Here is a 19,695-nt window from a genome sequence, read left to right as displayed (position 1 = left end):
ACGCAACTTTAAACGAGCAACATGTCATACAGGCCACCCGCACCCGTGAGTATGGTAAAATATAACACTATTTAGTCCACGATTCATCAATGAAAGAATCAAAGTAAATTGTATTTCTCAAAATGAATATGTGCATTAAATTGTGTTATTTTTAATAAATTGGTCAAGAGCTTTTTAATTTTATGCTGTTCTTTTGAATGACTCGATGGATATTGATTGTCAATCCCCCCATGAAGAGTGTCAGTCATGCTACATCATGTACGTCTTTGTATTGACTATTTGTACACGTCAACTAATTGCAGTTTCAATTACCGCAATATCTCTATGGGTGTCACTATATACCGGAAAACACCGGAAATTACCGGAAAATACCAGAAAAATACCGGAAAACACCGGAAAACTACCGGAAAACTACCGGAAAACTACCGGAAAATACCGGAAAAATACCGTAAAACACCAGAAAACACCGGAAAATACCAGAAAACACCGGAAAATACCAGTAAATACCGGAAAACCCCAAGGAGTAACAAGCAAAATAACTAAAAATACAAGCGACATACCTGAAAATACCGAAAACTGATGGAAATGTTGGGTGCGATCGGCCGGTCAATCTCTCTGCGCGATCAACCGATCGCGGTTCTACTATTCTAAAAGCCGACAACGCCGACAACAAGTCCAGAGCGCCGCCAACAGGTTTTAAATACCTCCAAAATGGCCAATCAACCATAGATATATTAGAACTATAATGTGTGCTGTAAATTAACGTAAATTTAATGGAAAAACTTCACGAAAAGTGTGTATTTTTTAACCAGAAAAAAAACCTTCACCCGCACGGAATTAAAAGCGGTCGGACGCCATCTTGGCTTAAAAACCGTTTTGGGACCAGACCATTATAATACGGGTAGATTTAGCACTTGTCAACAAAAGAGGGCGGGCTTCATGTGAAGACCTTTACTGCAGTGTGCACAGTGCATGACGCCCGCCCTCTATTGCTAAACCTGACTTACCCGTATCATAATGGACTGGTCCAAACACGATTTTAAGCCAAGATGACCGCCTTCCGTGCGGGTGAAGTTTTTTTCTGGTTAAAAAATACACACTTTTCGTGAAGTTTTTCCATTAAGTTTATGTATATTACAGAACACACATATTTCTAGTATATCTATGGTTTATTGGCCATTTTTGAGGTATTTAAAACTTGTTGGCGGCGTGTTGGCGGCGCTCTGGGCTTGTTGTAGGTTTTGTCGGCTTGTTGTCGGCGTTGTCGGCTTGTTGTCGGCTTTTAGTAGGACCGCGTTTTTAGAATTATTATTTGCTGGAGTTTTCCGGTAGCTTTCCGGTAGCTTTCCGGTGTTTTCCGGTAGTTTTCAGATGTTTTCTGGTGTTTTCCGGTAGTTTTCCGGTGTTTTCTGGTAGTTTTCCGGTGTTTTCCGGTAATTTCCGGTATTTTCTGGTATATAGTGTTACCGATCTCTACCGGAATTTTTTTCTTCTAAATCCTGCCGCTGCCACCACTTTTTCATGCGTTATCAATATCGGGTTAATGTAGTAAGTAGCCTACATCCAATTAATTCCAGTTTACTCGATTTGCTTGGATTTTGGAAAAACAATTAAAGTGAATTTGTGTTTTGTTGAGGATCGGATGTTTTCTCTTTTTTGAACATGTTTTAAGCTTCCTTTGATTTTATTGCAACAAAATCTTTGTGAATCAATGCTACTCCTAGTAGTTTCAGTTTCGGCTGGCTTTCGTCTCCCGTAACCTCATGTATCTCTCACGCGTAAAACGATGATGGTTCAATGAATTTTGGAATCACAAATCTCTCATTTTTTTTCTTTTTCTTTTTAAATCTCACCAAAATTAGGCTCTATGTGTCCTTTGATATCTCACTGTCCGAGGGGACGACCAGAGAATCCACACCACAGGTAAAACATTTTAAAGCGCCCGCACATGGCCGGCTAAAACAGAGTTCACGTTGCAAACTGTTTACCTACGGCTGTTTGCTGCGTGTGCGAAAAGTGTACATACTGGTACCCTGTGCGAGCTTCGTGGTTCCGTGCTGCATGTTTATGTTTTGCCCGCCCTCTCGTGGCCTACATTCGCAAAATTAAAAGGAGGTGTCTGCAAATTGTTGGCAGAGCACGTACAGTAGATTAACGTCCGTCGATATATCGAAAATACTCAAAAACTCGATATTTTTTTGACATCGAAATCGCCGATGTCACTTTTATAATCATATCGTAATATCGGATTTTCGATATATCGAAAATTTTCGATGTTTTGAAAATTTCGATGTTCTTAAATGATATCGAAAATACCAAAAGAGTGTCCGATTATTTAAGAGAAATCTGTGTTTGAGTATTAGAAAAGCCGTCGTCGTTATATAGTTTCATCATTTTGAGTTGCCGTATTAAATAAAATACGTTTTACAACCAAGTATGTCTGCTTGTTCTTCGGGCTTTCGCCATCAGCCGCTGGCCCGCCGCAGAAGTTCACGACCCCGCGGCGAGCGTACGGTAAAACCTCAAAAGAAACCACCACTACTTTGCAAAAATACCCCGCAAAAAATTTCCCCGAATCAACAAGACATAACAAAATAAGGAAGAAAACAATCTTACGTTATACAGAAAAATAATCTTTCTATCAATCCAAGGTATCGTAATGGCGTCATTTTGGTCAAATAAAGCCTACACGTTGTGTTCGTAAACAAGCTAACATTTCCGAGGAACTATGGCTTCGCAGACCACGTTGTCGGCGGCTAATGCGTGCGTACCAGCGATAACTATGGTGTTGTACGGTTTAAGCGTGCACACCAGCGTGTGTGGTTATTGCAATTCGGGGGGAAAACCCGTTTGCCCAAGCATGCACAGACAAGTGCAGTCTTTTGTCAACGCGGTATCGCGTGATGCACTGCGTTATTTTGACAATAGAGGGCGTTCTAGCATTCAATGTTTCATGCCTTTATAGAATGCTAAGTGCTACGAGCCTTTATTGGAGACTATGTGACTGCATGCTGTTTGCGTTGTATATTGTGAGCGCGGAATGGTAGGTCTGTGTTTTGCGGGACTTTCTAGTGATTTTTTTTTCGATGATTATCTCAACCATTTTCAACCGTAAAGGTAGTGTAACATACCAGCGGACATGTATAATGTATCTAACAATATTGCCGTGAATTGTCGTTATTTTTGAGGGCATTAGACTCTGAAAAAGTTTAGTAACTAATTCATTTAGTGTTGAAGTTTGAAGCGCCACGCTCCCCTAACACACTTCACTCTCCACATAGAACAGCGGGCCTGTCGCACCAATTTTTTTTTTCCACATCGTACCAAAGATCTCAACCCAAAGCCGCCCGCCCGCGCGCCCGTCGGACAACTTGATTGACACTTTTACGTCAACGCATCGGCAACTGACACCTTAATGTCGGCGAGTCTCGCAACTCACAAAGGCTCTGTGTCATTTTGAGACGGTCAATCATGGCCAATCACGAATCGAGAATTGTGGTGAGCGTTCACCAATATTGGCCAAGCCAGCGGTAGCGGCGATCATACTTTGTTGTAAAACCAGAAATAATCGGGGCGCGGGACTACGCAATTTGAAATTTTTGAACTACAAACAAGGTCGGGGCCCCCCAAAACAGGTTTAAATGTAACCCTATTAAACTGTCAGTCTACGGTATATATATTTCTACTCGCCATGAGTATACCAAGTGCTGTTTTTAGGCTTCATCTTGCGCGCGGGAAATACTCGATATATCGAGTATACTCGATATTAAATTTTCGATATATCGGTAATGGGAAAAAACCGATATCGACGGACGTTACAGTAGATAAGATGCGGACTCCGAAATTATGGTAAGAATTTATAATAAAAAAAAAAAAATTGAGATTGCGGAGTGGAATCTCTGGTCGTCGCCCCGGACAGTGAGATATCAAAGGACACATATAGAGCCTAATTTTGGTGAGATTAAAAAAAAAAAAAAGAGAGATTTGTGATTCCAAAATTCATTGAACCATCATCGTTTTACGCGTGAGAGATACAAACCTATGATGTTACAGGAGACGATAGCCAGACGAAACCGAAATAGTTCTAGGATTAAACAATGCGGAGTCAACAACGCACATTGAGAAATAATTAAATGACCTTTGCCCTGCAATGCCCTCTGTTGGCAAAAGTTGTCCATGTTATTAGAATTTCTCCAAGGCTGTCATAACTGTGCAATGTGCACAATCTGCAGGCCCAATTAATTAATGCACAATGTGTGCCAATTCTTTACTCCGTTCCTGAACGTGTACTACGTTGAAGTCTAGCCAAGATCACAAGTGGAATTATCTAAAAGCCATCAACGGCTAATCACAGCGTGCAGAACATATGATTATACACACCAGTTCAGGCCTGATACTTCACGGAGGCATCAGAGGCGATTGCCTCCGTGTCCTCTGGTCATTGCCTTGGTGCCCTTGAAATGCTCCAGTACAAATTTGCAATTTCATCATAGGGTGCCCTTTACCAAGAAGAAAATGCCTTGGTGCCCTTGCCCTTTCAAATATGAAGCATACAGACCTGCCAGTTACATTTGCAATTTTACATCGTTAAAGAAGCTTGCTACGTACGACATGTTTGTATACAAAAATAATATACGAGAAAACAATGAATAATGAAATTTTTTTAAAAAGCCTCATGTCATTTAAAAAATGCCCGGACGCAAATCTAAAACTTTCATTCTCGTGGCCTTAGCTTTCCTCTATGACCTTGCCACCACTTTCTGGCAATTTTTTTGAAGAATTTGTTTTTATTTATAAAATGCTGTAACCCTTCTTCAAGGTAAGAAAACAATAGACCGATCCAGTAGGCTCCGCCCACTACGCACGTGTGATCAAGAACACGTGGGGTTCTCCAATGCCTTTCTGCATAACTCTACCGCGCACGCCAAGATACACGCACGTATGTCGGACCTTATTTGTCGGACCTTCATTGCGTTGTGATTGGTCAATATGCAATGGGGCGGAGCTTAGTGGATCGGTCTATTCAGTGGAATCGGAGCTAATTAATTGGTGGCGAGGTGCGGAAAATTATCCTTGCCCTACACTACAGAGGTAAATTTGATATGTGTAAGGGCTTCAATTTAAACGATCACACATTACAAAATGGATCAAAAGTTACACACCAACATACCCAACACAGCTTAGCAAAACCAAATGTGACACTGAAATTTGAGCTGTTTGTAATGTTATAGGCCCATCCGGGTTGACAATTTACCAATTAAATGTCAGTAGTGAGAAAAGGCCTTATGTCTTAAATTAACCTTAAAATAAATCTTTAAGTTCTTACAGTAATAAAACACAAACATGTACTATAGGCCTACCTGTATGTTTGATATGTAGGCCTATACATAGATAAGTTTACATTTAAAGTTAAATTGCTCTTTTAGTTTTAGTCTTGGCTAATTTTTTCTCGTTATTAACTCAGGGTTATGGTGCCCCTCCCCCGGGCCAACAAGCATATGGTTCCCCCGTTCCGGGCCAACAAGCTTACGGTGCCCCACCGCCAGGCCAACAAGCTTACGGTGCCCCTCCCCAAGGCCAACAACAAGCTTACGGTGCCCCTCCTGGTGCACAGCCCAGATACGGAGCCCCCCCCCAGCAAGCTTATGGAGCCCCACCCCCAGCAGGACAGCCCGGCTATGGGGCGCCAGGCGCCCAACCAGGCTACGGGCAGCAGCCACAAAGATATGGTGCACCCGCTACTGCGCAACCCGGGTATGGGGCGCAACCGGGATACCGTGCCCCTGCTCCAGCCAGTCAGCCCGGATATGGAGCTCCTCAACAAGGGGGTTATGGTCAGCAAGGTGAGATCAGATTTGTTTCAATTCAATTCAATTTAATTAATCTGTGTTCAAGAAGAACCCAAACGAGCTAACTCGAATGCTCACTTACGTGTATCGTAAAGACATTGAAACAGCATTAGAAATAAAAAGCTCCAGACTTGAACTTTGCTCTTCAATTCCTTGAGTTCAATAATTTATTTGGCCATCAATAAAAAAGTACAAAAATGGAAAATTTACAAGTCAAAACATTAATAGAAAGCTAAAAGAAAATAGAACAATAATACATAAATATTTATAAACCATGATTTAAATATACACTGATGAAAGATAAGTAAAAAACACAATCATATCTAAACAAAAACACCACATTAGCAAAAACTGCCCAAACCTCTCCACTCACACAAGCCATAGGATAAAAAATAATCAGTAAAAACCCACTAAGAATCGTAACATACTCTAACTGATAACGGCACAAATGAAATAAGAAAGTGTGTGGTTCTACATTGGATGCTACAGAGTATTTTTTCTGACCTCGTGAAACAATAATAATGGTGCAAGGGATGATCTTTATATTTCATGATTTCACCAGAAAGGGCTATAGTACATGTAATTTTCCTCTGGTAAGTGGCATAGCACACTGTTTTAATAACTACATGTATGTGCAACCAGTGTTAGCTTAAACTTGTGGTAGAAGAACTTCCTATTTTTTAAAAAGTTTATAGGATTTGAGGCATTGCATGGTGAGGTATCAATGTATATTTGGTTTGCGGTAACACCATGTGTGTTTCTACTTGCCAGGTAGAACTTGTTCTTAGAGAACTGTCTTGCTTTATTCTACTGCCGCAGAGTAGATAATCGGAGGTTCGGGAGACTTCTCAGTTCTGAAAAGAACTGTCCTGCTTTTTAAATATTACCAGGGCGGATGGTATAGAAAATAGACTGGAATAATATAGACTGTACTGCCGCGGAGTTAGTTCTGAATTGGTCTCAAAGTTTCGACTAGCTTGCTCTAGTCAACGTCAGGAGTTTGTTGTGTTTGTTTTGTGATTTTTGCTGTTACCATTTAAATTATTGTCCTTTTTCTATTGTTGTTTATTTAATTGTTTATGTTTTAAATGTTCTTGTATTTATGTATTGTAATTACCCTTTTTTATTGTTTACTGCATACATGTACATTTTGATGTTTTCATGTCTATACACTGGGGTTTAATTTGAATGCACCCTCAAACAGGCTGGTCCCGGAGAGAGTGCAATATAAATTTGATAAATGATTATTACTATTATTTTTATTCTCAATTATTTTGTTTTGCGCTTGTGTATGTTTTATGGAATGTGTCCAATATAAATCAATCAATTTAATTAACAGTGTATTTATTTGCCTGGTCCATTTTACAGCCTATGGTGCACCACCTGGTGGCGCTCCACCAGGTATTGACCCGACAGTCTACCAGTGGTTCCAGTCAGTGGACAATGACAAGTCCGGCAGTATCACATCCAATGAGCTTCAGCAAGCTCTGATGAATGGCAACTGGTCGCACTTCAACGGAGAAACGTGTAGATTAATGATAGGTAAGGGTAATTCCTAACCAACAAGAAGTTTTGTTTCTTGTAAAGCCCTTTTCACACATTTTTTCTCATTCCCGTTGAATACAGCCCTGGGGAGGCCCCATGAGTTTTTTACCCCAAACTTACCTCGGCCCACTTCCACAATGACACCACCTACATGTAGGTTCCTAATGTTCAGGGGTCTGGTTGCATTTTACAAGAATACCACAAGTATTTACCACTTATTTCCACTCCTGAGCAGGAGTGGCTTTTCCGAGGGGTGACTATTCCGAGGGGTATGTTCATTTGCCAAGGTAGATCAGGAGTAGAGTGATCTGAGTGTGAACGGGCCGGTCGTTACTCCTTGGGGTTGCCCTCTGGACTTCCCTGGGTTTCCCCTGGGTAATAGAGTAGTGTGAAAAGGGCTTATCTTGCTGAAAGGAAAAAGGGTACAGTAGGTACATGTAGGTAGGAAAACACAATTTGTTTTGGCAATTGTTATGTGTGCACAAGAAAGAATGAGATATATGTAACTGTAGGGGTGTGGGAGAACCTGTAATTGGTGAGTCAAGTGAATGATTTTTTTTGCTAAAAAAGAAGGGCTGTTTACTTTGAACTGTTGTTCTTTGTCTGTACACAGGATTGTTTGACAAAGACAACAACGGAACGATCAATATACAAGAGTTTGGTGCCTTGTGGGCTTACATTCAGCAATGGAGGGGTGTGTTTGACCGCTACGACCGGGATAAATCTGGAAATATTGATGGAGGAGAGTTGTACACAGGTAGGTTACATGTCAAATATCACTCCTTTTATTTTTATCTTGTTGTCTACATGGCCAATGGCTAGACTTGGTGTGTACAGATTATATTCTTAAAGGAACACGTTGCCTTGGATCGGACGAGTTGGTCAAAACAAAAGCGTTTGTAACCGTTTTGTTTATAATGCATGTGGTTGGAAAGATGTTTTAAAAGTAGAATACAATGATCCACACAAGTTTGCCTCGAAATTGCGTGGTTTTCCTTCTACTGTGCGAACTAACACGGTCGGCCATTTATGGGAGTCAAAATTTTGACCCCCAGAAATGGCCGACGTGCTAGTCGACGAGGTAAAAGGAAAACCACGCAATTTCGAGGCATGTTTGTGTGGATCATTGTATTCTACTTTTACAACATCTTTCTACCCATATGCATTTTATAAAAAACGGTTACAAACGCTTTTCAAAGACCAACTCGACCGATCCAAGGCAACGTGTTCCTTTAAACCCTTGTGCGTTGGTTCTTGAGCAATATTTGTATCTGCCTTTTTGTAACCTTTTTGAAACTTGTGGCGCTTTTATACTTGTATGAGCAATGTAATTTCTTCTTTTTTGCAGGGGAGAATTAAAGTTTAGTTTTTTTATGTCTTATGTTTGATCAATTGACCGTTCAAAACCGTTCAAAGAATCCATTCCTCACACTTGCTCCATGTAGCTTTGTTATACCTCGGTCACAAACTGTGAAGTTTGATTGGTGGTCGTGAACCAATCACGTGTCGTGCAACAAAAACGCATGTTACACAGCTTGGGTGTACATCACCTTGATCGTTCCCAGTGTTGGTCGATTTCCAGCGCTGTGTACGAAACACCCGCGGGTTCGAGGGAACAGTCATGCATTGTTTCTTGTTTGTCTGCTTATTAAACAATGACTACTCCGTTGTAATAAAGTTTGATAATAACAACAGAACTTCAAGAAGAGGAATATTAATGTTACCATGGTACATGTATAACAAAGCAATTGTAATGCATGCTGTGATTGGGGTCCACGGGTTTTTACACCCTCGGGGGAAAATGGCACCCTCGGCTTGGCCTCGGGTGTTTATTCCCCCCTCGGGTGTACAAAATGCCATGGACCCAGTCACAGCGTGCAACAATTGTATGTTGTACACACCTTAAAGCTTTACCAACTGGATCTAGCCTCTTGATTGAGCCGATAACCAATCATTCCGTATTATTACCAATACCGTATTTTTACCTGGAATAGCCAGGTCCTTAGTGTGTTTACCTATGCCCTTTGCCCATTCCTTTTATTGAAAATATAGATATTTTACTAACTTTCTTATGCATTGTCGTCATTCTTGAAGTGTTTTACAATCTTCTTATTTCCCCCCTTCCTTGTTTGTTTTAGTTTCATAGGGCATTGTTAAGGTTTTTTTTCAAGGGGTTCATGGAATTCCTGTTTATGCTTACACTTGTATTATATATCAGAATGTTTACTAATTGGCTGCTTGTTTTATTCGTATTATTCCTTTTAATCACTTTGTTTTTTAATAGATCTGGGGCGGATTGCAATAAAACGGTCTAAGACCAGTCAGTTATAGCCGGATATCTGCCTTAGACGGTCTTAGCTTAAATAATAATAATTTGGGGGGCTAATCATCCTTACTCGCAGCTAAGAGCTGAATTGCGAAGGACGCGGCTACAACGTGTTCGAGAAGCAGGCATGCAAGGGCGCATTAAGCTGCCAGCCACATCAACCCATTATGACCACGGAGCACAGCCAAGATCGAAAGTGTTTGATTTTTTCCTGAGGGAGGAAAACCGGATAGTCTGGAAAACCCTCGTGGCACAGCAGAGAACCAACGCACAACTCAACTCACATATGGCCCCGACCGGGAATCGAACCGGGGTCACCTTGGTGAGAGGCGAGCGCTTTACGCACAAGCCAACCGTGCCACCCTTAGTCAGTCATTAAGCCTGTTGCAATAAGCCGGTCTTAGATAAGTCGCTGAAAAGTAATGAAATACGAACAAATGTCCCATAATACTTAGCACTCTGCAGGCACTGGTGGTACGGCATTGTTGTTATTGCTTTGGTTTAAATCATCGGATATCAAATCTGAGAGTTGTATCATTTTTACTCTTGGGAACATATATTTATGATATAATTTATCATAATCATATGCCTCTAATGGGTGTAATCTATCGCTAAATATCATCTCGTCGTTGAGCCCTTTGCATCAAATTGTCTACAACTAACACAAGCAGCGCCATCTTTAAAAACCAAAACAAAGACTGATTAAAGCCAGCTCTGAGCAGGCTTAAGATTTAAGACTGGCTATAATTATAGACCGCGCTATTGCAATCGGTCTATAATTAAAGACTGTCTAAGCTTGCTCAAGTTAGCCGGCTATAGCGCATAGACCGGTTTAAGACCGTTTGGTGCAATCCGCCCCTGGTCTTAGACTTTGTGTTCCTCGTACAAGTCTTACTCGATACAGGCAATCCTTTGTCCCCAACTCCATCCAATTATTTAACACATCAGTTGTACGTAAATAACTGGTTTTCTCATTCACAGGATTACTTTGTACATATTTGCTGTATTTATTAGGTGGGTGTGTTACTTATTCTTAGTGTGTATATTTCTGTCCTTTTAATATATGTATCGTTGTAATTGTTTGTAACTAATAATCGTTTTATTCTTGTATATGCCAATGGAAACTTAATTTCTGTATATTTATAATGCGGACAAAAAAATATTTTAATTCTAATTTAATCTTTAAAGTGCCTTAAATGTCTTTTAAGGTGGATTTTGGCACTATATTAAAGCTTTTTAATTATTATTATTACTCTTTTGTTATTTTCCAGCCTTGAACGAGATGGGATTCCGCATCAGTCAGAACTTCGTCCAGGTGCTCATCTTGAAGTTTGACCGTCAGTCGAGGCGCTCCGTCAAGTTTGACGACTTCATCCAGATCTGCGTCTTGCTACGGTCACTCACCGAAGCCTTCAAGCAGAGAGACTCAAACCTCAACGGCAAGATTACGATCAACTACGAGGACTTCATGTCGCTTGCCCTCGCTTATAAACCTTGATTTGATGACTTTTTTGTTTCTCACTAACCACTTCAGACTTTCCTGGACTGTCCTACGCCCTCAATCTTTAGCTACATGTAGCAGCCGGACATCTGACAATAATATTCATGTGGACATGTCATTGTGTAGCTTGTACAGGCTCCTACCTGCAGTGCTATGCTTTGTTTCATGCGTACAAAGAGTGACAGAAGCCACTGGCAATCATGCTCGTAATCTCCCTTTGTTTGGGAGTGTTTAGTCCCCAATTCCAGACCGTTATCCTGTTGTACAGATTTGGCATACTTGAAATATAAAGGCTGCCATCATTTTTTATCATTGTATTCGTTTTTTGGTAGATAAGTCCGAGCGTATCGAGTTCTCAGCATCTCACGAGAAATCTACAAATAATGGTGCTAGTTATAAGAGGCTGTGTTATTGCTCAGGTCAGGGTTTTTTTCTGTGACAATGATATTTTCAAAGGAAAATAATTTCTCCAGAAGCTCCAAAAAGTTCTGAAAATTATAGCGTTGTTGGGCCCAGACAAATTTTCATAATACCAAAGTGAAGTGGTTAATAACATTAATAAGGGAATAAATAAATTATGTGCTTGGCTGGTTTTAAACACTCTGTTTAATACCGGTTGCAGTCTGGATGCGATAATTACCCAACCGGAGGTAATTGAGTATTCACACCAACATAAGATGAGAAGTGCCTGACAAGGATGCAAGTGTCATGAGCAGGCTGGAGTCAAACCCGTACTCTGATTTCTCAGCCGTCAGAACTTGAGTTTGATGCTCTTGACTGCATGGCCAAGACGCGATAGGTCATGATATTGCAATATATTTTTCAAATCTACACATTCTATCAATGTGAACAATTTTGTACCTTTGCGTTCCGACACCATACGTTAACCAGATCAGTGAAATAAATACACCACTCTTTTCAAAGTCTAAACATTTTGGGTGTTCAGTAGTGCACCTAGTGTTGAGGGAAGAATTGTGAAGGATATGGATTACATATCGTACATACATTATAATCTGGCTTCATGAAATTTATGAAACAGTAAATTTATTTGTTTCACAACTTAGCTCTACGATCATGAAAAAAAAAAAATTTGTTCTTTTCATATTGAGTACTTACATGTATAAATGAATCGTTGAATAATACGCAGGTATTTGTGATTTTAATAATCTTTTTTCATTAACTATCTTCTGCATTTTTCTTCTCACATCTCAAGTCTTGTTCCCTGACTTCTGAAGAGTATGCACATGTGCATTCCAAGTATACTCATTCAGGTTACCTAACTAACTGGATCTGTTTGCAGGGACAGCCTTCGGTTAAAATTTGAAAAAAATCCCCTAGTTCTTAAGTAATTCTTGTATCAGGAATGAGAAGATGCTTGTTAAACTGTCAGACTGTTATTTGGCTTTTGGTCTCGGACCGGTGTATAAATTTTAAGCAGCATATACTCAGTATGCCTACTTTCCCGAGTCATGTGAAAATAAACTGACGGGCAAACCACTTGGGTGGAGCTCAAACACACAGCATTTGTCACACTGAAGCAACACTATTTTTTTTCTTTTAAAACTATCTGGTAATTAGTCATTTTCACTGATGCAAGTAGTGTATATTTGCTAATGGCTGGGAGCAGCTCAAAAGTCGAGCTCTGGTGTGCACAGGACTCAAGCTCTGGTGTTTCTGATCAGCAGAGTGTGGGTTTGAGTCCCTGTCTTGACACTTAATGGTATAATGGCTGCTTTGTCTTAACTTAAAACACATGTTTAACAGCATTTCTTTATTATCGAGATGCGCCTGATTTTGTCACAGGCTTCTCAAAGCTCTTACTTACAGGAGAGTATACATCCAATGATTGTACAGTTCAGTGCAATTTGTTTTTTTGTAGCATCGGTGTTAAGATAGTTTTAGCCTATAGTTTTAGCAAGGGCTGTACTCGTATTTATTCATTCTACCAAATTATTCAGCGATAGATTTATATATTCCTTCTTTGTCTTTTTTTTATACTAATACATCAAACTTGGACTTCAAAATGCTGTCTTTTTGCACCAAGAGGGCCAGGAAAATTACTGAGCAAATTGATTTGACTTTTAATGTAATGTATATAATGTGCAGGGATGTCCCTTGTGTGAATAAAGAAACAAGTTCAGAGAACTACTGTGAAAAAGTTGGATGATTCGCCCTCGAAATGGATTTAGTTATAAAGAATTCCTTTGTTTTAATCATGAAGCTTAACCAGATTGCAATTTATATCAGTGCTTATTTGCAGGGAAGTAATTATTTCTTGGTATTTAAGATAAAAGTTTCATCCCCTTAACGGTGATCCCTCTGCTGCCCATTCCCAGGTTGCAAGGTAAACTTGGGTGTGATCCCTGGCTACTTGACGGCCAACATGGCTATGGCTTCTTAGTGACACCACTGAACAAAGATATTGACTAATAGTTATTTATAGGGAGACCACCAACATGGGGGTAGTCTTGGTGCAAGACGTTTCTCATTTCCCTTTCACGCACACCGCGGCAAATTCACCGACAGCGCGCACACCGACTCACCTGACTTTAGCCCACTCACCGCCTGAGTGGACTATAAGTCAGGTGAGTCAGTGCGCGCGCTGTCGGTGAATTGGCCGCGGTGTGCGTGAAAGGGAAACGAGAAACGTCTTGCACCAAGACTAACATGGGGGCTATATAGCTCAGTTGGTGCCGGCACCTTAATCCTGAGGTCGATGTTTCAAAATCCACTAAAGTAAACTTGTCTTTGTTCGAACCCAAATTACGCGAACAGTATTTTTTTAACACGAACAGAAGTAGGGATCCCAAAGACCTGATTACTCTGGATGCACAAATCAATCAAACGAAACAACACCAAATTTCACATTACTCCTCCAGCTTTTATATTATTTAGCAGGTGATAACAAAACCCATATTCACAAGCATTTTTAACATAGTAAAACAAACGAACTCTGGAAGAAAAGTTACAAAGAGTGACGCCGACGACACTTTGGATACTCCCCTCCCCCATCTCATGGCAGGAAATACAGCAAAGTGTACTATTAATATCCAACACGACCCATTGGAATGTTTGTTAATGGGTGTAACTTTATTTTAAGTGTACCACTGATGAAAATTTGAGGAGCGATTTAATTAAGAAAACCCAAATAAAAAAACCCATGAATTAACTCAAAATATTTCCAGTATATGTCTGCACCAAACACATTTTAAAACACTTTTTGAGCGATTTCAGGTATATTAATCTTCAACTTTACAACCACTGACAACACTGCTACGAATGCAAAGAGGTAGCCTACCCTTTATGGTGTTTCAGGTCATAATGTAAAGACAAGTTTTAACCTCGTACCCGCAAATAATACTCTTTAGTAAATACATTTTCCAGCACGTTGACCCTCCAAACTAGGACACAACCCCAAACTTGTGAACAAGTCATTGAATGCTTGTCCTAGTAATAACGGGTTTGAACGCTATATGAAGCCACTATTCTTATTACGTGTACATAAAAAAAAAGATTTAAATAGATGCACACCATATACATGTATCTTTGACTCCCAAATGGCAGTCCACCAATGGCAGACATAAGACTACGTTTGATGTCATTAACAGGTCATTACCATGACCCGAGGCCAAACATGCTTGCTATGGCTGTGTGATGTGCTGTAGTTTAAGTAGCAATGATCACAATAGACCGATCCATTAGGCTCCGCCCACAACACACATGTGTGCAAGAACACCCGATTCTCTCCTATGCCTTTCTGCACAACACTACCGCGCGCGTCAAGCATACGCGCACGCATGTCGGACTTGATTTGTCGGACCGTCGTTGCGTTGTGATTGGTCAATACGCAATGGGGCGGAGCTTAATGGATCGGTCTATTGACATTAGGGAAGGAGAAACAGGGACAGCATCTTGAATAATTTGTGAAGACATGGTTTGAGATAAGAGCTCTCAGGCAACAAGAAATGTCCATGCTTTAGATTCATTTGACTTGAGTTTGTCTTGGATGTCAGTGCATGAGTTTAATACCCTAATGCCAAGCCAAGCATGGTCCCTATGGCTGTGTGGTGTGCAGTTCAAGTATCGATGATCCCATTGACATTAGGGAAGTACATAGAAACAGGAACAATATCTTGAGTTTTTTTGTGTAAAGACATGGTTTCCAGATTAGAACAGGCCTGGAATTACACGAAGGCTACAGAGACCATGGTCTCCGTTGACCCATGGTCTTGGCCTTTGATGCCCCTTCAAAAGTTTCCCATTGACTTTAGGATTTTCAAATGGAAGTACCCTTTGCAAAATAAAAATGGCCTTGCCCTGTCAAAAATAAAATTCAAGGCCTGTTGGAACTTTCAGCCATCCAGAAATGTTTATGATTTAGATTCCTTGGACGTCCCATGATACGGTTCTCTCCTCTTCTCCTCCTTTCCCTTCATCATCACATTCAGCTGTTCCTTCCACCCTTCATCCCCCTGGGCTTTCGCCCACGGGGGTACAGCTAGTCCAGGCAGTGACACCCCGGCCATGGCTTTCTGTATTTCATCGTCAGCCGCCATGACCTGCCGTCGCTCCTGAAGTGATGTGGCTGTGTCGGTGTACGACACGACTGTGACAGGGTCTTGGGCGGGAGTCTCGGTGGGCAGGACTTTAGAGAGGTGTGGGGGAAGCTGTGGCTGGTGCTGGTGCTGCGGAGAATTACTATTTGAGTTGGAAGGAAACTCAAATTCATCCTGTGCATACAAACACATAGGAAAAAAGGTTTTTAGACCTTAGACATTACTGTTTACCGAAAGTGTCCAATGGCTTTAAATGCATGATGTTCTCTTCCACATCTAAATTTGGTTAATTCACAACTATTAGATCATTCCAGATCGACACAATTTTTAATAACAGTGGCTTCTTTATAGGTCTCCTCCTATCCACCACTTAGTGATTCTCACACGGCGTTTTACCATAAAGTACTTTCCTGCAAGGTAGGGCCTATTGTGGAGCAACTTGGTTGGGCGGTTTTGGGCGGCGTAAAGCATTTACAAATTTTCTACGCAGCCAAGAGGTTCAACCACCAATCATGCAAGGAATTTGATACAATTATTAGGCAATTTACTCAGGGTTGTCACCACGTCAGTTGGTCCCGGTCCTGCCTACTGGAAATCAGAGCAACCCACTGGAACTTTGCCTTGCTAAAAGCTTTCAGAGGCTATGCGTATTACCGACCGGCACTTAATCTATCCAAAGAAGCTGAATTTTCATTTTGTTGTCAACAGAAGCCAACCATAAATGCCAGTACAAAAAACATACACATTGGGTTTGATCGAGCGCACACTTGGTTTACCAAATCTCTCCCTCGGACCGTTCGGCGCATCCCCTTGCTTCGCCCCCTAAGATCACAAACACAAATTATTAGCCGGCACTAAATTTGGGCTAGTGACATTCGTGAATACTTACTTCATTGAGAGTGTCGGGAGGTTCATCCTGCATCTCGTGGTCAGCATCCGATGGTAACAGCATGTAACCATCTCCTTGTGGCCCCATCCCTCCCATCCCTTCATCATCACTCCCATCCTCATCACTGCTCTCATCTCCCATAGCAACCACCATCTGGGGCATCACCAACTCCCGCTCTGTAGAGCCGTCTTTCTCCGGATCTTCCTCCGTTTTTCTATCCGGCCCCATACTTCTTCTTGCTGTGACTGTGTCCAGTGGTTTTGTTTCAGGTACGGACATCTACAAACTACACATGTCTTTAAAAATAATGAGAAGTAGATTATTGTTACACATAGGCCTACCTGGATACAAAAAACAGGTAGTTTGATTAGTATCAAAAATTACACAAATCAAGCCAGCACACACAACTGTCATAGTTACAAAACTATCGGAGACCCGATCGACCCTCGCAAGAGCATTACAAATTACAATTATTGTAACTACTGTCAAGACTGTTTCAGTGTGATGAAGATGTCATTTTACTTCTAGAATAGTTTCTAGAAGTTATGTCATTTAGTTCAGAAATGGAATTTTCGTTCATTGTAATAAGCCTATTCGCTATTGCAGCTGCGCATGTCCATTACTGCTGACAACGCAATTTGTTTATCTCCCGTGACCTTTTGACAATACCCGGGTTTATTGTCAAAAGGTCACGGGAGATAAACAAATTGCATTGTCAGCAGTAACGAACATGCGCAGCTGCAATAGCGAATAGGCTTATTGTTTGTTACAAAATAATAATTTTGTGGACTGGGTCATTCATACGCTCTAATTAATTAAAAATTACATGTTCACCTCTCGGAGACGAAGGATTGATTGTTCAAAATTTCTGTATCCTGCCACCACGTTTTCACACATTTTTACCAGTAGATAATTGTTATTATTTTATTAATGTGAATTAATAACTAATTAAGTAATATAGTAGTAGGCTAGTACTAACTTAGTAATAACACTAGTTTAATTAGTTAGTAGGTAAAAATAATTCATACATTTTTTTATTTCTTTATTAATTATTTCATATTTTTTTTATAACAAATTAATTGTATGTATTTAATTTGAATTGAATGAAAAAATTGTGGTAGGATACGGCAATTTTTTCCTACATACAATTACATGACAGCTCAGTTTAACATGACCTGAAATGTACACCATATCACCCCCTCCCCCCAAATTACCTTTGTTTTTGATCTTCGAAAACCAAAATATAACACCTAGCCAGAGTAATGTATAGCCTCAATTCACTTTCGCACACCAACAATCAGAATACACATAGGTCTTGTTCTTACGTTTGTTCCCTTTAAATCACCATCAAAAGGCGTTAGTCTCGTACGGACGAACCAGACTCCTCCCTCATGTTTTGATTTAATTGTTTTTAAAGAACGTGTAGTTGAGTCATGCAATTCAATCAAACTGTGAATGCTTGTCCACACCAGATTTGTATAAAATTATTATTTTAACTAATAAGATTCAAAAAGTTGCTTCATTGTTTTAATGAAAATGCCTTTTTTTAGCGTCTTTGGAAATTATTTGGTTAGCACCATCTACTTTGGGTAATAATAACAATTGACAATGAATTGTCGACTCAAGACCATGACGTATGAAAAGACTCGAGTACTCAACTATAATTTTTTTACTAATCACCCCGCCCTAGGTACCTATCGTATATCGAGACGTTCTAGCTAGTGATTTTACCATGCTTCCATTTTATTAATGAGCTTGGAACGCCGGAGGAACCTGCGTTTCGCAAATACTATTGACTGAAAATTTTCGAAATGGCGTACTGCAAATACTAGGCTTTTATTTTGCTCTGTTGAGCCGTGTTGAGCCTGAACTCTGGGGAACCTGCGTTTTTACAATACCTCAAATTAATTGAGTATTGTTGGAAACGGCGCACTAGAATTACCAGGTTCTTTTTTTTCTTCAATTTTTTTCAAGCCTGGGTAACTCTAAACTTCCTACATTTCATTGTAAACTACATATGTATTGATATCTAAGTAAGTCATAGGTGACTTCTTATAGCTTCATTCTGACTTTTACATGCTGAATATATCGACAATTCGAAACTTTTTACTGTTGTGTGAATGGAATGATTGAGTTTCAGTAAAATATTTTTTCCCCATCAAAGCATACAGAACGACTACGCCAGTCTATTTTGTGTACGTGCATGCAGCTGATCCCTTTATGAAGCACATGTACCGGTATTTGAAGTATAATTTTACTCCTATAGCGGCAAAGGCCAGTCTGAGTCTTTGAAGGACAAAGTTTCAATGTTGACTGTTCCATCAAACAAATAAATGTTGGTTAGAAGAATGAAATAAGAAAAAAGTATAACTTTTTTATAATTGTGTATATTAATTTTATGTTTACGTATTTTTGTTTGTATTCTCTGAATAATTTTCCTATCGACCCTTGCAAAAATCACCAGCATTATTTGTAAAAATATGAGCTTCTTCCATCCATTCATAAAATATAAAATATTTTAATATTTAATGGATGAAATTCACAGTCCTTGTACGATCCTACCCCCCCCCCCCCCACAAAAAATAAATAAATAACAATTAAATGCAAACAATAAATTCAAACCTCTTGTTCACATAATTTAAGTTTAAGTATGGGGGCGGGAAAGAAAGGAAAAAAGGAAAGAAATCGGAAACTCATGTGGTATGGTTTTTGTTGCGGGCCTGCATAGGTGAACAAAACTAGGGGGCCTACCGGTATCTACATCTATTCATTCAGCTATATATACTTTTAAACAATAATGTTTGTCCCCCACATATTTTGCAAAAAGTGATTAAAGAATAAAACTATTTTATGATATTGTGGTATAGTTTTTCCGTAAAGTCCAAGATCGAGCACCCATTTATTAGCCCCCGCCCCCAGACACACCCCTTTTTTTAGACACCGATCAAGTTTGCCTTTAACACGCAAGGAAAAAAAAACTCCAGTTCAGGGTCAAATAATTCCTGGTTCAATGTAAACATCGTCTGATG

The 19,695-nt window shown here is 40.0% G+C and overlaps 2 protein-coding genes across 2 annotated transcripts; one reads left to right on the top strand and one right to left on the bottom strand.

Moving 5' to 3' along the window:
- LOC139949951 (programmed cell death protein 6-like) lies at window positions 1-13,382 on the top strand. Its single transcript, XM_071948539.1, has 5 exons — window positions 1-45; window positions 5,465-5,843; window positions 7,218-7,391; window positions 8,008-8,151; window positions 10,992-13,382. The coding sequence occupies exons 1-5, from the start codon at window positions 22-24 to the stop codon at window positions 11,216-11,218; spliced, it is 948 nt and encodes a 315-aa protein (XP_071804640.1). The 5' UTR covers window positions 1-21; the 3' UTR covers window positions 11,219-13,382.
- Window positions 13,383-14,081: 699 nt separating this feature from the next.
- LOC139950034 (uncharacterized) lies at window positions 14,082-18,026 on the bottom strand. The gene is made up of 3 exons (XM_071948667.1): window positions 17,881-18,026; window positions 16,667-16,962; window positions 14,082-15,951 (listed from the first exon to the last, which is right to left on the bottom strand). Exons 2-3 carry the CDS (start codon window positions 16,943-16,945, stop codon window positions 15,592-15,594), a joined length of 639 nt encoding a protein of 212 aa, XP_071804768.1. The 5' UTR covers window positions 16,946-16,962; window positions 17,881-18,026; the 3' UTR covers window positions 14,082-15,591.
- Between the last annotated feature and the right edge of the window lie 1,669 nt (window positions 18,027-19,695).

Source organism: Asterias amurensis, chromosome 17 (assembly GCF_032118995.1).
Source record: "Asterias amurensis chromosome 17, ASM3211899v1".
NCBI classification, from domain to species: Eukaryota; Metazoa; Echinodermata; class Asteroidea; order Forcipulatida; family Asteriidae; genus Asterias; species Asterias amurensis.
Note: the sequence above shows the minus strand (reverse complement) of the source record. Positions and strands in the feature narration are given on the sequence as shown.

Excerpts from the sequence above, each read along its gene's own strand:
- LOC139949951 (XM_071948539.1), top strand. The coding sequence starts at position 22 with ATGTCATACAGGCCACCCGCACCC. Across the intron at positions 5,844-7,217 it reads AGGGGGTTATGGTCAGCAAG|CCTATGGTGCACCACCTGGT; the intron begins GTGAGATCAGAT and ends TCCATTTTACAG. Across the intron at positions 8,152-10,991 it reads TGGAGGAGAGTTGTACACAG|CCTTGAACGAGATGGGATTC; the intron begins GTAGGTTACATG and ends GTTATTTTCCAG.
- LOC139950034 (XM_071948667.1), bottom strand. The coding sequence starts at position 16,945 with ATGTCCGTACCTGAAACAAAACCACTGGACACAGTCACAGCAAGAAGA. Across the intron at positions 15,952-16,666 it reads CTCCCGACACTCTCAATGAA|GATGAATTTGAGTTTCCTTC; the intron begins GTAAGTATTCAC and ends TTGTATGCACAG.